The sequence below is a fragment of the Pomacea canaliculata genome, linkage group LG8 (genome assembly GCF_003073045.1).
Source record: "Pomacea canaliculata isolate SZHN2017 linkage group LG8, ASM307304v1, whole genome shotgun sequence".
NCBI classification, from domain to species: domain Eukaryota; kingdom Metazoa; phylum Mollusca; class Gastropoda; order Architaenioglossa; family Ampullariidae; genus Pomacea; species Pomacea canaliculata.
The window spans coordinates 14,850,487-14,866,938 of NC_037597.1; the positions used below are offsets into that span (position 1 = coordinate 14,850,487).

At 36.8% G+C, this 16,452-nt stretch overlaps 2 protein-coding genes and 1 long non-coding RNA gene across 3 annotated transcripts; 2 read left to right on the top strand and 1 right to left on the bottom strand.

The window, feature by feature from the left end:
* Positions 1 to 215: 215 nt before the first annotated feature.
* LOC112570836 lies at positions 216 to 4,563 on the top strand. Its single transcript, XR_003100711.1, has 3 exons — positions 216 to 554; positions 767 to 1,001; positions 1,448 to 4,563. It is a non-coding gene; the product is annotated as an uncharacterized LOC112570836 (long non-coding RNA).
* LOC112570835 (protein FAM98A-like) lies at positions 3,860 to 11,600 on the bottom strand. Its single transcript, XM_025249475.1, has 11 exons — positions 11,474 to 11,600; positions 10,960 to 11,108; positions 10,432 to 10,488; positions 9,902 to 9,979; positions 9,546 to 9,637; positions 9,022 to 9,132; positions 8,670 to 8,864; positions 8,138 to 8,237; positions 7,456 to 7,532; positions 6,750 to 6,852; positions 3,860 to 6,388 (listed from the first exon to the last, which is right to left on the bottom strand). The coding sequence occupies exons 1-11, from the start codon at positions 11,518 to 11,520 to the stop codon at positions 5,946 to 5,948; spliced, it is 1,452 nt and encodes a 483-aa protein (XP_025105260.1). The 5' UTR covers positions 11,521 to 11,600; the 3' UTR covers positions 3,860 to 5,945.
* A 50-nt stretch (positions 11,601 to 11,650) lies between these two features.
* On the top strand, positions 11,651 to 16,225 carry LOC112570602 (26S proteasome non-ATPase regulatory subunit 8-like). Its single transcript, XM_025249129.1, has 8 exons — positions 11,651 to 11,805; positions 12,212 to 12,284; positions 12,738 to 12,840; positions 13,171 to 13,264; positions 13,790 to 13,888; positions 14,182 to 14,255; positions 14,583 to 14,694; positions 15,231 to 16,225. Exons 1-8 carry the CDS (start codon positions 11,695 to 11,697, stop codon positions 15,363 to 15,365), a joined length of 801 nt encoding a protein of 266 aa, XP_025104914.1. The 5' UTR covers positions 11,651 to 11,694; the 3' UTR covers positions 15,366 to 16,225.
* Positions 16,226 to 16,452: the final 227 nt, after the last annotated feature.

Genomic DNA, 16,452 nt, shown 5'->3' on the forward strand with positions numbered 1-16,452 from the left:
ACATCTACTCCTGATTACTACCGAGATTTGCAGCAGAAATTAAAACTTCGCTTTATTTTCAGCTTGCTTACAACATGACTGATGGTGATTTCGACAGCCGAATTCAGTTCACTAAGTTACTTTTTTAGCTGCTACGACGGTCTAACAATGTCCTCGTCGTTTTTATTCTTTCGCACGTGTTATTTTGAGAAGAAATGAGCGTCTGACAGGCACAGTGAACATTGAATATTAACGTTAATGTCCCAGAAAGAAAATCCCCCAGCATTAGCTGTGAGTTAATGTCGACATTTGTTTACATCCAGAGCCCATGACAGTTGCATTGCGGGATACCCGAACACTGCCGAAGTTATGACCACGTCGAGGTCGGCGTTAGTGAATTCTGATTGGCTGTATGCTAAGTATTTTACGCATGCATCCATATAAGGAAATTTTCGGCCCTTTGTAGTCTAGAAAAGAGCTCGTATCATAGCGTGGGACCTTCTATCGGCCTTAAACCAATGACCTTTCGTCCGGTATGCGAAGTGAGCCAGTTTCGCACGTGGTGGAGTGTGTTGGTAAGTCCCAAATATTCTCTATTGTCGCTAATTCTGCGCTCGGGAAAAGTAAATAGGATAGAAGTGGGTGTTTTTATTGACAAAACAGACATATTTCTAGATTGTTCTATGAAAATCTACTCGGTGAGTGAATAGAACAGACTTCGAACTTTCACAATATGCCGTAATCTCAAAATGGCTAAATCTTAAAATTTTCGACAATTTTTACCCAGGTGCTTGGACGTGCCTAGATGTCACAAGGAACGGCTTTGAAATAGGTTGTCATGTCAACTACAGCGACTGTTGGTGAAACTCCCCTTCACCCTTCACATGGCGAGTCGCACTCGAAATTGTCCTGAAGAATGTGAACTTTTGCTGACCAGTGTTGAGCTGAATGCTCGAGACCATTTCCTCAAGACATGAAAACAATAATCCTGATACAACATGGAGCTGATCTCAATGCAAAATGTAAGTTGCAACTAAAGTGCCATTTAATGCGCTTTTTTATTTATTATTAATTTGTGTGTGTGTATAACTTCATAATGTTGAGATTTAAAAAAACAGCAAATGATGCATAATTGATACATCAACTAGTATTTTTTCTTAATTCAAAATGCCTCTTGCATCTCACTCAGTCATCAATTCATCAAACTCTACGGTCACAAAAAAACCCAACAAAAAACACCTTATGTTATTGACAAACTCATCTTCTGCATACCATGCTGGCTTGCGCGTTATTTTATGTTTATATAAATTACTAATTAAGTACTTAAGTCTTGCTGATCAGCAACATAAATAATAAGCTGTCCATGTTTTTCTAAATTGTTTGACTCCATCGTTTAGATGTAAAATTAGCAAGCACATTGTCGGTTACATAGCTTTATGATTTTTTTTTTTTTTTTACTGTTTTGCAGAAATGCACCACCGCTCTACTGGTGTCGCCAAGACACTATGATCAAGTATACCTCCTTATCGCTGGAGCACCCTTGACAGACTTAAGACTATTTCTCCAACGAGATAGACAATTTTTCTACATAAAATACCATTACCTTTAACTAAAGTCTTTGTTTTAAGTGCTTAATATTAAATATTTTTGCTTAGTAAATGACAAACGTTTTGGTATCTTACTCTAGTGTAATTGAGAGATAGTTTGTGATGGTACAAAAAGAATACAAACGAAAGAGATAACGACTTTTTTTTTTTTTTTTTGTGACATGGTCACGAGCACGACACCAAAGAGACAGCGATCCGTCCAAAAACATTCTGAGCAAAATGTTCAGACTAGTAACAAACAGTGTTTACAACAAGACCGTGACCGGCATCGCCAGGCCCTGCGACGTTTACTACATCGGTGACTCTGACTGTGAAAAACTTAAAAATAACAGTCGCTTTCAAAAACTGACACAACTGACGGAAGACCATGCTTTTCTAAGCTTTGTCGAAATGGGCTCTTTCAATACATTTTCCCCAAATACAAAAACAAGGGTGGGGGTCTCAGGAACAATCACTCGGGGTATGACATGATCTTAAAGTTATAAACAAGACCAGTTATACTCGACTTCACACACAACCTTTTTCATACACCATTACACTCAGCAGCATATATAAAAAAAAAAATCATTCTATTTTAAAAAGATAAAATATCCTCACGGCCAGAAAAAACAGTTTGTAGTAACTGGTGATTATATTAGCAATATCGACCCTTCTCACATTACCCTTCCCCGTTCACACACCCTTATCTTAGAGAAACATCACTCATACACTTACCAAACAAACCAATCACAACACCAATCCTAGATATATATATAATTATATCTAGAAAAAGCTTGATTCATTAAAACTTTAGGATTATAAGAGCCTTTCTCCACCAAAGGTAAACAGAACTGATCAAAAACATTTGACAACACATGATGGACTTGCTGTAGACATTAATCAATACACTAATCCATTCAAAATAACCTCAATAAACATACTTCTGCTGACACTACACACTGTACATCAGAGATAAATGTGAGAAAAAAGTGATAATCATACACACACACACAAAGAGGGCCAAAAAAGTAATACATTTCATCCTCCAAAACTTCTGGGAAAAATGAACAAAAGCGGGGTACTTCATAAACGCTTAACGGTTCCTGTGGTAATTAATTTCTGAAACACCAATCCTAAACCGAGCGTAGGCTTTTGTTACATAAATCTTGTTTATAATATCCAGTATCAGTGGCGCAGGAAGATGCCCGGCTTTGTGTGTGTGAACCATGTTGACTGTGAACGACTTTCACGTTCTTGCCTCCTCTGTCTCTTTTTTTGAGGGGCGACTGACCCCCAGGTTCCTATGCCACTGCCAATATTTTATTGTATTTTATTTGGCAGCACACACTTACACACACGCTGTGCTCCAGTCTATCTGGTTGCATTTAACGTTTATTTAAATCGGGTGTGTATTCAGCGATCTCGATCTTCTCGACCTGCAAACAGTAGCAAACCAGAGAGAGAGATGGGATGGCGTACAAGCGTATACTGTCACTGGTGCACCCAACCCATCTCAGTGTATATACTGAATGACGTTGGGTCACGTGATGTTGCACAGATCTTTGTGACAACAGCTCCGGCCCTCGACAACCGTCAAAAGTACTTTGGATCTGCGCGTGACATCACAAAGGTATTTTATCGCATACTCCGCTGACCTCCAGTGGTGCATTCTACTATAGGTTGTATATATTTCGATGACACCACGTGAGTTTTTGTCGGACATCTACCTATTACCTGCCGTTCTTGTCCACATCACGCTCTCCTTCAACACACCCCCACCCCGATAGGGCCTTATCTCTCCCCCCCCACCCTTTTTATTCATCGGCCATTGCCAGCTATCCGGGGCTGACATCTTGCTCCTCTTACCGTAAACCGAGTCGCTGTACAATATATCCGCACGCGCCATCTCGGAAACGAATTCATCTTCTTTTCTCTTCGCGCACAGATTGTTAGCCGTAAAAGGAGAGGTGACTCTCGAGACCCTCCGTGCAATGCTGTCGTCGTGTTGTTGCTGTCGTCGCGTTCATTAAGGTCATCGCATACGAGCATCACAGCAACAGGATCATAACGCGGCAGTTAGCCGTCATTAGCACGAGGTCACGTGAACGTGGTGCCGTCGGTCTCCTGCAGCAGCTCTATTTATTCACGCACTTCACTGGTCCAGGACGTGGCGCACGTGCGAGTCGAACAAGATGCACACGGGCACCGCTCACCCCATCTCCCTCGTGCACAACATTCGTCTTTGCAGAAACACCCTCTTTACGACTAGCAACATCAACATCTCAGTGTAGTTGGTGGTTTTATTGCCAACATTCATTTGCGCAGCTTCCGTGTCAAAAGTGCGTACAGCATTCAGCACAAGTACTCTAGAAGTTCATTACCGTTAGATTGTATGTCAGAAAAACAGCCCAGGCACAAAAACACAGGCATAAACCCTTGTTCTGGTTTCCTGACAGTTCGCGTACGCCAACTAAATATGTACTAGCCATTTCTTTTTTTTTTTTTTTTTTTTTAAAGCTGTTTAATTTGCCTGAGTTTACTGTTAAGGATAATGGCCATTAGAACATACCTTTCCCAATGTCACATTTGAAAAGCTTTTGATTCTTTCACTTTTATAGAACCACATAAACTTTAAAACAAAATCTAAGATTCCTAGTGCTGCATCCTTCAAGTGCCTTTAGTATGAAGGTGCAATAAGCTCAAGACAACTGACCGCATACAACAACAAAAAATAATTAAACAAAAACATTTCATTGTCTTAGCTCATGAAACTGCTTACAGGAACTCACAAACCATTACTGTGTGATCTTATAGTAAGCCACGTATACATCTCGTTTTCCTCCATGTAACATTAAAGCTTTCGATGTCCACAATTAGTCTTTATATTGTCATAATTGTACATTGACACTGACAGACTTAAGCATTTCCATTCTTTTACACACGTTGTCCATTCTGCTAACAAAATACTGGGGATATTATCACTGGTAAGATAGTGTTTCTCAGACGCATGCATAATGCCACCTCATGATCTCAAGCACAATTTACACTTTGCAGAAACAACCACGCTGAGAATACAATGAGCATAGGTACCCTGATAGCCAACAAGAGGCTTAACCTCCTGCAGCAACAGAGCTGTTTACATAGTAACCCCACTGCCATGCATCAAGTTATAAAAACAAATCCATGTGCATAGGACTGAATGCAATGAAGGTCAAAATCACATCACACTTGATAGAAAGCTAGTCTTTTGAAAAAAGGACCAAAGTTCCAAATTGAGGTTTTAGATACGACATTCAGAGAACAAAAGACGCAGTTTAAAATACAAGAACCCCAAACTGGATTTTATGCTTTAAAAGTCCAAACACAAACTACAACAAAAAGTGTATAATTTCTTCTGCTAAGCATAACTAGTGTTTTTAAACTGCTCACAAATACTCCAAGAAGAGGAAAAAAGTATGGCATATTTTCAATCTTTCCTGTATACCTTCATTTACTGTGATATCAGTTAATAAATCAAAGCAATACTGCTTAGTATAAACATTTAAATATTTGTCATGAAGTCTTTATAAAAGCAAGTGTATAGAGTGAATCTAGAGATCGCTTCTGTAGATATCACCGACTACTGTGTGTAGAAATACTGAAATGTTTAAACTGGATTAAGCAAGACTTGGGAAACATCACCTATCACTTTAATATAAAGGCTGGGGAGTGGATGTAACAAAACATGGTGTTTAGTAAAAACACGTAAGATAATATGCATTTTCCAACAGGGATGAAGAATGACATCTTTTACGGAAGACTTTTAACTCCCCTTTCTAAGCACCATGAGACAGTACTGTCAAGCATCATATACATCTGAATGTTTATCGCTTACTTTGTACCTCATACTTGTTCTGGACACCAAGCATTGTGCGGAAGAGAACTAGACGTCAAAATATATTTTATTTCAATGGCATTTGCTGTAACCATAACACTTAAAAAGTAAACAATAAAAGCTTGTTTCGATCGAGGTTTCAAGCAACACTAGCAGAGCAAATTGTGAAGTGCACAATCATGATTATATCAAACTGCATCAGAGGAACTTCTCAGCGATGGTCTTTCCTTTTTCTTTTTGAGTGTTACACGTGATTTTTCGCAAGAGCAAAAGAAAAGAATGTCAATTTTTTTCTAAAATCTAATGCCCTTTAAAATACAGCAATAATGATGTAGTTAAAGCTCTGTAAGTTAAAACACATCTCTAATCACAATAACTGAATGAACAGTAACCTACTCTTGCTCAACCAAATACTTATTCCTAAATAGCTTCGCAAAGGCAGGAAACCTCAGTTTAGAACAATGTGTTGCATTATTATAAATTATGACCAAGAGTCAATTTTCATTTCAGTGCCGACCTCTTCTCCCTCCTCTTCCCCGATCATCACGGCCTCTACCTCCTCTGCCTCCACCTCCATGGTAACCACCCCCTCCTTTCCCCTGATAGCCTCCTCCTCCACCCTGATAACCTCCTCCACCTTGGTAACCACCTCCTCCCTCCTGATAACCTCCACCCTGATAACCTCCCCCTCCACCCTGATAGCCTCCCCCTCCATGGTAACCACCTCCACCCTGATGATAACCTCCTCCTCCTCCTCCACCCTGATAACCTCCCCCTCCACCCTGATAACCTCCTCCTCCATGGTATCCACCTCCACCTCCTTTGCCACCACCCTGATAACCACCCCCACCCTGATCCCACTGCCCTCCATAGCTCTGGGTGTTGGCCCCTCCCCAGCCTCCTTGCACTCGGCCTCCACGGCCACCATCACCTCCACCGCCTCTCCCACCTGAAAGTGTAATCAACATTTTTTTAGAATGTTTTTATAAATATTTATTATAAAAAAGTGGTATATGTCTATGCATGTGTGTGTATATATATGTTGTGAATGAAAAAAACAAACTGGAAGTGGGAAAACTTCACAAATTAAAATGTTACTCTGGGATTCACATAAGAAACTCCTTTCAAAAACCTTATCATAAGAAGTTCTACTGACAGTGTGATCATGAATGTGTTCTTCCCATAAATGACTTGCAACAAATATAACTAGTGTTCTTTTTCCATTTAGTCTTACAAGGGGTAAGAGTCACAAAAGTAGACAAGATGTTAAAGAGTGCTCATTAAGACGGTTTGAGATGGAAAGGACTCACTATGTGGCCGCTGCCCTTGTGGTGCACTATCACGCTTGACGAACGCAGGCATTTCAGGGGGAGGGGGTTCTAACTCCCATGCTCGCCCTCCGCGATCTGGCACCTGACCACAGTTAAATCATAATGCTTTTATAATTTCCAAAACTATGGCAACATTACATTCTGATTGTTTATGGCAGCTGAAAAGAAAGAGCTATAGTCAGTGCTGACTATTTGCATGTCAGAGTTAACAATGAACACGTAGGCTTCTGCCTAGAGTTAAAAATCACAGCAGTCTCAAAATGTTCGTCAAATTTGCATATGGCAGAGGTTAAGTGACACCATCTTTCAATTATTTAATAAAATGCTCCAAAGGGTTATGTTAATTTTGGTGACTAGATAACACCAAAACCAAGGTTCATGATCCTCTAAACTAAATAATCAAAAGTTACAATTAAATAACCATCACATAACACTATATTTATCAGCTTTAACATATCGATTCTATGCTACACAAACATCTGCCTCTAAAAATGCACAGAATATGCATATGAATTGAAACAAAACCCTTTTCTGGCAAGGTAATAAAATCATATTTGAACAAAAGAAGCACATCAATTGAACTAAATCTGATGAATCAACATGAGAAACAAAATCTCTCTTATACAATCACCAAAAAATGCAGTCTGACTATAAAGTTATTTAGCCTAAGACCAGTTCGACATACCCGGCCAATGAGAACTTTGTTAATGGCACACTCTTTTCTGGCATCACCACTGCTAGTCTTCTGTATCTGAGTCAAATCTGCAAAACAAGTTCTTCTATGAAGCTCTACCTCATCTTGTTTCTCTTGGTTTTATTTTATTCTCTCTCTTACAGTCCCCTTCCTCAGACCATGAACACAATAACTCATTTCTACTGAGCACCTTTTGTGACTCTGTAGGGCTTGTTTGTGATTTTCTCCCCCTAGACAATGGACGTGCATATAGTGGAGAGGGGAGTTATTATAAGAGATATTTTTTTCACTCTGTAAAAGTGTAGGCAGTCTTCTAAAGCACTGTAAGCCTGACTTTGGTTAGAGTGAAGTGCTATATAAAGCTCTCTCTTATTATTGTTATGTTTCACAGTTTTTCTTTTTGAAAGGGGTGGAGGAACTTAGCCACAAGTATCTCAAGTCAGAAATATCTTTTCTGTATAAAGATGTGAAACTAGATAAACATGAACGAAAAGAAGCTGTCACTTGAAAATACAAAGTTTTGCAAAATCCTTTTTCTAACCTTTCTTTCTTGAGGGATTTCAACGTGTGAAATTAAAGCTCTGTGAATGTTATGGTTCATATCTGAGATTGATCATCTAATCATGCAGAAATATAATAATACACATTTTTAGTTATGCCAAATACTACTCACTGTCTCTAGCAGCTAAGATTTCTGGGATACCAACAGTTGTTTTCACCTGAAGCTGAGCACGGATTGGTTGGTACACTTGAGCAATTTTGTCTGCACTGGACTGGCAAAGAAAACATTTGACGGTTAAAGAAAATGTATGCGATACTTAATTTCTTCTTCTCTTACCCCTCTTAAAAAACAAACAAAACCCAGTAAATAAGGTTTATTATGAAGAAAATACAATATCTGAGTTTTGTACAAGCTGTATAGTTTTAGTTATTTATATGGTTTTAAATAAGGCAATGATGAAGACTTTAAGAAAGAAGCAAATGAGGAAAGATTTTGCATTCTTTGCAGATATACTGCATAAAAAAGGCATGATTTAAACAGAAATGAAAGATTAGAAATGAAATTTTTGACATTCATTCAAAAGCTTTTTAAAATTTGTTGTTGATTTCTATTTGTATCTAAATTACAGGTGCTGTTTACAATGTTTTAACAAAATGGCTTTCATTCATTATCGTATTTCTGAAACTTGCATCGATTAGTTTACCTTTGCTTTATCTGACCACATAAAAGACTGTATTGTAACATCAAGACGTTTCAGCAACATTTCACGTCGTATGCGATATTCTTCTGCCAAAGTTGCATTGGCTTCCATCACAAATTGCCATTGTTTGTCTGACAATCGAGCCTTTAACAGCGGTTTGCCAATCTGATCTGAGTAGGTTGCCATTAATTCCTTTATCTGAAATTAAACAACAATCGCTACTAAACAGTTTTTTGGGGTCCTTAAGTATTCTTTATTATTAATTATTGGTTCAACCATCCAAACACTACACCACATTTTTTTCTTAGCATTTTATTTATGCATTAGTAAAAACCATGGGAAAATAAGAGCTCACCTTTGCCTCCAGTTTGCTGAACAGCTGAAATGCTGTAATGTTGGGAGGTGGTTTGGGAAATCCTAGTGCTATCAGCATCTTCTTCATATAGCCAGCAACTTCACTCTCAGTCTATTGAGAAAAAAAAATACTTCACTGTCAGCTGTATAGAGAGGGATCAGAATTAACAACTGATGAAAAAATATGTGTTTGTAACGATCATGTTGATGATGCTAACGGTAAAGTCAAGATTTTCCCAACAGACTGCACCCACAAAGAGTAGACATTAGTAAAGCAAATTAAACAGACAATCACAAGTTTACTGAAAGAAACTGATACAAACATAAAAATGATTCAGATACTTCAGCAACGTTTATTCTGAAACATCTGATTAAACCTGTGAAACGCCAGAAACTGTCAAAAGTTACTTATAAAATAATATTGAAAAGAACAAACTTCATAAACTTTTGTAAACTTTTCTCCCCAATGCTCAACACATGAAAGAACCAATATAAAAATTACATGAGAACAGTTATGTTACTCACCTGCGCGCCTGAGGTGTCCTTCACGCTCAAAAGCATACCTGGTCTTTTCTTTGCAATCATTCTTACTGCTTGCAGTTCACATGTTAAATAATCTGCAAAGTTAAAACATGCAACATAAATAAAGATGATGGCAATGCATGTGCCTTCATAGTGAATATTGACCGAAACAGAAGCAGACAGTGCATAAACGATGAAAATGAGCAGTCAGTGAATGAAAGATAATTCTGAAAGAGGTGGATGAGATTAGATGCAGCAGGTAAGATATAAACAGCCTGAATTAATTGGAAGAAATCTACTTGAAGAGGACAAACAGATATCTGCAGGGGAAACAAAATTAAACATTGTTGAATTCTTACCTAGCAGCTGGAGACAATGAGTGGTTGTTTTTAGTCTATCATTGACTGGACCTTCAATCAAATCTTTGTAAGGACAGCCTTTAAAAAAGTAAATAAATGTAAAATTATACCAAATGTATGGCCAACTGTAACAAATATTATTAGTTAAGAAGCTCTAAAATAAGTCATTTAAATTCATGCATGTTAATCTATCATGGGTGTCTTTGTCTTTGGGAATGAATCCTGTGTCTAGAATAAGAAAAGCAGCCACTCACCAAAGATATGAATTGTTATCCATGATAAAGATGAAAGTACATTTTGGTGTTACCGCAATGCTTATGTGATTCCTGGTACCATATTTCTACTAGACAGTGTCTGAATAGTTGACAATATTGAATTTTCCAGTTCCAACACTGTTACACATTATTTTGAAGCAATGAAAAAAAGAAATCCTCAAACATTAAGCTCAACAAGTTGGTGTTGTGCTGGAAGGAAGGGGCAGAAATTTTTGGCATGTCTATAAATTACTCTCAATACATGTAATATCTTACCGTATTCTCTAAGAAATCCACTGAGTTCTAAAAGAAAGTTAGATGCATCATCTTCATCTGGAAAATTAAAACATAATAAGTGTCAACAAAGGATGTCAAGGCAGTGAATTCTCTACACAGTGTAAATACGATTACAAACAATGTACAACAAGATATAGCTTGAAAATTTAAACATGGATGGGTATAATAAGAGCAAGAATTACTTTAAGTGCTCTTTATGCAAGGAAGGAGAATGCTAAAAAAGTGCATGAAGAATAAATTGAAAGGTAAATATTTTGTAAAGAAAATAGTTTATTTTTACATCAAGAGTAAATGACTATGAAATATGAGCAGTCAAAGAGTACTAAACAACTCTCTGTTGTTGCTTTTATGAACAATTAGAGGTTGCACATGTGTAATGATGATTTAAAAAAATAGGACTGTGCAATTCTTAACAAAATCAAGTAACAACAAATCTGAATAAAAGTTTATTCCATGAAAAAGGTCATCTCTGGTTTTATCTATTTTTTTTTATATTATTATCCTTACTAGCAATTGCATGAACCCGTTCTTCTGTTCCTGTAAAATCAGAAATTTGCTGCACAAGCCATTCCACTACTTGTGTATATGGCACCGATTTGGAGCCTTCTTGAACTGCTTTAGACAAGACCTCACTACTGGATACTGGTCCTGTGTAACTGCACATGTGAGAGGTATTTTGATTAGAAAACATAATAGGTTTTCCTCCCCCACCCCATATAAATATATACAAGGGTGCAACAATATTTACACTGAAGGCGTAAATCACTTGCATACCATCATGACAGGTCTACTTTAAGATGACAACGAAGTGATAGGGTATTTTTTACAAGTCATTTATTAATCATCGTTATTCGTGAATAAAAACTACGAACATAGCTGTATTAATCCATCAAAAGCTAACGCCACTACGTGGATCTACTGTAATAATAAAAGGCTTTGTCAGCAACCCAGTTCAGACAGATGAACTAAATGTGATGAAAGAATGAAAAATGTTAAATGATGGTACAAGGTCGTTAAATACCCTAAATCTTCAAGTGAATCCAATACATCGTTCTCCATTTTTTCCATTTTGTCACTGGAATATTGCTAAAGACGCAGCCAGAAGTTTCAGTCGGCTGCTTGACGCATGGTGTAAGATTACAACCAATAGACTAGCGAGAAATAATTTGCCTCGGAACTAGAAACTATTTTTGTCTAATCAAAACTTCCGACAGTCGCTTGCTCGGTCTGTAGAAACGCGAAATGGCTGCTTCCTTAAAAGAAATCGTGCTCATGTATCAGAGTCTAAAACGTGAATGGGACAAAAAACCTCCCAATCTTGAACGTTGTGGCGATATTTTGTTAAAACTAAAGGTACTTTGACTTTTGAATTGTTATATTTTGTATTTCGATGATTTTTCATTGAAATTCTTACGTTGTCTTACTGTTAGCTAATGAAATGATTCAAAACCGCTTTGTCACAAACGTGTAGCACTGGCAGTAATGTGTACTTCGAATCAGTGAAGCATACTTATCAAATATGTAGCTCTTCAAATTACTCAAGATCACTTTAGGTATATTTTTTTTTATAGAATATTTCGTGTTCAAGTGGTATGCAGATGTAACTAATGTAACGGACTAGTAGGATCTGACTTGCAGTAGATTCAAGAAGAGCTAGAAAAACAACTTGGCATAACTCATTTATTTATGTAATATAGAGTTAAAATAATGCTTAGGTAATAAATTAATAAGGTCTTTAAAAACTACTTATGTTTTCAAGCTTGCCCTTACTGGAGTCACATTTCTACCTACTGATGAGAGCAACCCATCAAAACAAGAGCTTCTGATAGCAAGTGAGTTTTTCTTACCTTTTTCTAGGATGAGTTTTACATTCAGTTTTAAGTGCATCTGTGTGCAAAACTCTTAGCTACAACATTAATATTAACAGGATTTGATCTTTCTTATTTTCTAAGATGAAAATATTGGAAGCATTTGCTTATTAAGCTATTCCTTATATATCATATTATATACCACATAATTATTTGTGTATGCACCATAATCTGCACATATAAAACCATCAATCAGAGTTAGTTATTAAGTAATCATTTGATAGTTGCAGCTACTAAAGTACGATGATGTTGATAAAATTGGTATATTTTTCATATGCTCTGTACTCATTGTACTCTGAGTTAGCATTTTAATGCAAACAGGTGCTAGAAAGAAAAGTTGGAAAAACATATTTTGTTTTAAATACAAGACTGCTAGTCTGCAGGAGCTTAAATTGCTGATATTGCACTGTTTTTCAGGAGATATTCTTGAAATTGGAGCACAATGGGCTATTGCCATGCGAGACATACCATCATTTGAGCGCTATATGGCTCAGCTCAAATGTTACTATATGGATTACAAGTACTGTGCCTCTTTCCCAATCTAATTTCATTAAATCATATTTGACATTTAATCTGGCATCAAAATTGCAGGTGGATAGATACTGTGGATGTTGAGTTTGTGTGATTTATCATTTTGATTTATATAGTTTAAGCAAATGAAACTCTGTGTTAAGCTTTCTTTAGGATGATGCTTCTTATTCTTTAAGTGATTTTTGCCTATTTGCATGCACTTTGTACATATGTGCTTGTCTGTTCTTGCATAACAATGATTTTATTCATAAGACCAAAGCTAATTATTAACATAACATCTGTAACTTATCATTTTCATGTCAAATGTTTTGCATTACAGGGACAACTTACCAGAGTCTACATTCAAATATCAGCTTCTGGGATTGAACCTACTGTGCCTTCTCTCGCAGAATCGCTTGGCCGAGTTCCACACTGTAAGAGAGCAGTGTTGATTATTAATTCAGTCATTTCCTTCTGAATCACCAATTTCATTAGGGTTCACATTTGTTTGCATCATGTTGCTGAGCTTTTTGTTAAGAAGCAGAATTAATTCTCTGTAGAATCGTCTCTTGAAATCTATTTTCTTTCTAAAAGAAAAAAATATCAGCATGTGTTGTTTGTAGCTTGCAGCTAAGACAAAAGCTTTATTGGGCTATAGTTTAACTTTTATATAACATCAGTTTGAAAAAGAAAGTAGCCACTAATTTTATTTTTCTAAAAGAAGCTTGACATTGAGGCTGTAACTGGTGATGTGCTCAGTTACACTGCATGTTGGTTTTTAATGATAAATTTACTATTGCAGTTTTCCTTTTTTTTTTCTTGCTTGTTTTCTGAAGTTGTCTATTTGATGTGTTAAAATTTGTTTTTATTAATTGCTATTCAGTCGGCTTGACAGCAGATTGATATCTTTAGTCACAAATTTCATATGTGCATTGTTGTATTTATTTGGTTGTTTCCAGGAGCTAGAATTGCTGCCTGCTAAGGAGCTACAAACAAATGTTTACATCAAGCATCCCGTGTCTATGGAGCAATACCTTATGGAGGGTAGCTACAACAAGGTCAGGAGCTTCAGTATTGTTTATGCTGCAGTATGCTGAGAAAAGAATAAATGGTTACTAGAATTATAGGACTGCTTATTCTTTCTGCAAAATTATGGCAAGAAGAGGAAAATAACAGTTTCATTTAGAGCATAAATTGTTCTGTATGTATCAACCTGCTTCTTTGTCACTGTATACAATCCCACAACAAACAATGACTAGAGTCAGTAATATGTATTAGTTACTCCTACATAATTGTATGACCATATGATCATATATTAACTGCTTTTTTCTAATAACTCCTTTATTGATAGGTTTTCTTGGCACGCGGCAATGTCCCTGCTGACAACTACAACTTTTTCATCGATATTCTTCTAAACACAATCAGGTAGAGAAGCAACAACACACGGTGAAATCATGCTAATGTATTTTAAAGGCGCAAATTTAATCATTAATGCCAATGGGCAAGTTGATTTATGAATGTTCTAGAGCTTTGCTTAATGTTACGATTGTTAACAGAGTAGCTGTGGCAAAACATAAAATGTAGGACAGAAGTTTGTGAGAGAAAAAATATGCTTGTAGGTGAGCACTTTATTTTGTAAGTAATAAGGATTTTCGCTTAATTCATGTTTATATGTATCACTTGAATGTATTTCTTTTTCCTTATAATATATGCAATTTAGCATTCTCTGTGTATGGGTTTTGTCTCTAATAGGGATGAGATTGCAGGGTGCATTGAAAAAGCATACCCAAAGATTGCTATGAGTGAAGCAGCCAGGATGTTATTCTTCGATACACAGAAACCCATGACAGAATATGCTCAAAAGGTTGGTAGTCTTTAATTGGATTTGATACAGTGCAAAAGTTTTTTATATTTTTCCACTTTTACAGTAAGATAGTGAGCAGTACACTTAAGGACATTTTTTTTATAAGAAGTTGTGGACGTGGCTTTTACATCAGATGAAATTGCTGATGGAATGAAAAGCAGGCATATGAAAACTCTATGCCATTGTCCATACAGCAGTTAGAGTCAGGCGCAACTTGGCATATGTAAGAACTTTTGTTGAGTGCTTGTATTGACTCTACATTCTAGCACCCTTCTTCATTTGTTTCCAATTACTAATGTCACAAGCAACGGCCAACCTTAAAGATAATTTTACAGATAATTTGGCTTGCTCACTCGCTCAGAGTATTCCTGGCTAATGATATTATAATATACTATACTATGGCTAGTTATTCAGTAGATGTAAGAAATGTGGCTGTATGAATAGAGCCATGCATCATTTATGGCTGTTTCTTAGACCTGGTTGAAAACAGATGCGTTCATTATTTTCTTATATCTACATCTTATTCTACTTTGCAGCGAGGCTGGACCAGTGGGAGTGATGGATTCTTTTATTTTCAAATGGAGCCTAAGACTACAGATGAAGTTATTCCTGCCAAGATGCTAGCAGAGCGGACAATAGAATATGCACGGGAATTAGAAATGATAGTGTAGGGCGTTTGCTGAACTAAAGCAGTTTCTGCAAAACAGTGGTCTGTTCATAAACACCTTCAGTCATCTCAGTTGTGCAGTTTCCTTAAGACTAAGAGGACATCTCAGTAATGTCCTTTACAGATTGTTCCTGCAATGAAATAGCACTTTGCAGTTTTACTTAGTCCATTGAGCAGATTTGATAAATCATTAAAATAACAATATGGAAAAATATGTGTAGACATGTGTGCATTGATGTGTAAGGTTGTAGTTAATGTGTATGAAGAGAATGTGTGGTCTGATAATTATTAATATGCAGAGATTGGTCATGATCAGTTACACTAGGCTCTTGTATGTATGCTTCCATGCTGCATGTATAGATGTTGGGGTGGGCTGGTGTTTGCATGTGTGCTTGATTTTTAAAAAAGCACAAGATAAACAGTCTGCATCTATTTTGTATGAATGAATGTTTTTAACTAAAAAAAAAATTCGTGACTTTTGTTGGGATAGTCATTTTGTTGTTCAGCTGTAGAAAAATACAGTAAGTTGTAGTTCTTTGTAGAGGATGGTCATAAAAATAATTTTGTTTCATTTTTTGCTTCATTTGAAAAAAACCCCATTAAAATAAGAGGGCGTGGTGTTAGTTTTATGCCATGTAAAACACTGCAAACATAGCAAAAACATTGTGAAAGACCTGTTTAGTCTCCAGAGAAGTGTGTATTTTAGCTTGTTTCTTCTGCATTGCCGACAGGCATGTTACACAGATGCTTTTTCCATTAGAGGAATTCGACCAGAAGGAGTAATCATGTGCACTGCTAAGTACCAGGTGTGACTGTGAATTGCTTCTGGAATAAAGACACTTTTGTAAGTGCAGATGAAGCAAGCACTGTAGTGTAGTTCTGTAGTTCTTGAAGTGGTTATTTCAACAAAAGCAATTTCTCAAAAAATATCCATGCAACATGCAGAATGGTGGCTGCCACATCAAAGTATTTGCCAAAGTTCATTTGTTGTAAACTTTTAAACCCTTGTGGGCTTGGCTTCTCTTGAGTGGGAAGTGAGCATTCAGCCTCTCTCTGGCCAGGTGACCAAGCTGGCCTGTCCTTTTCTCTTG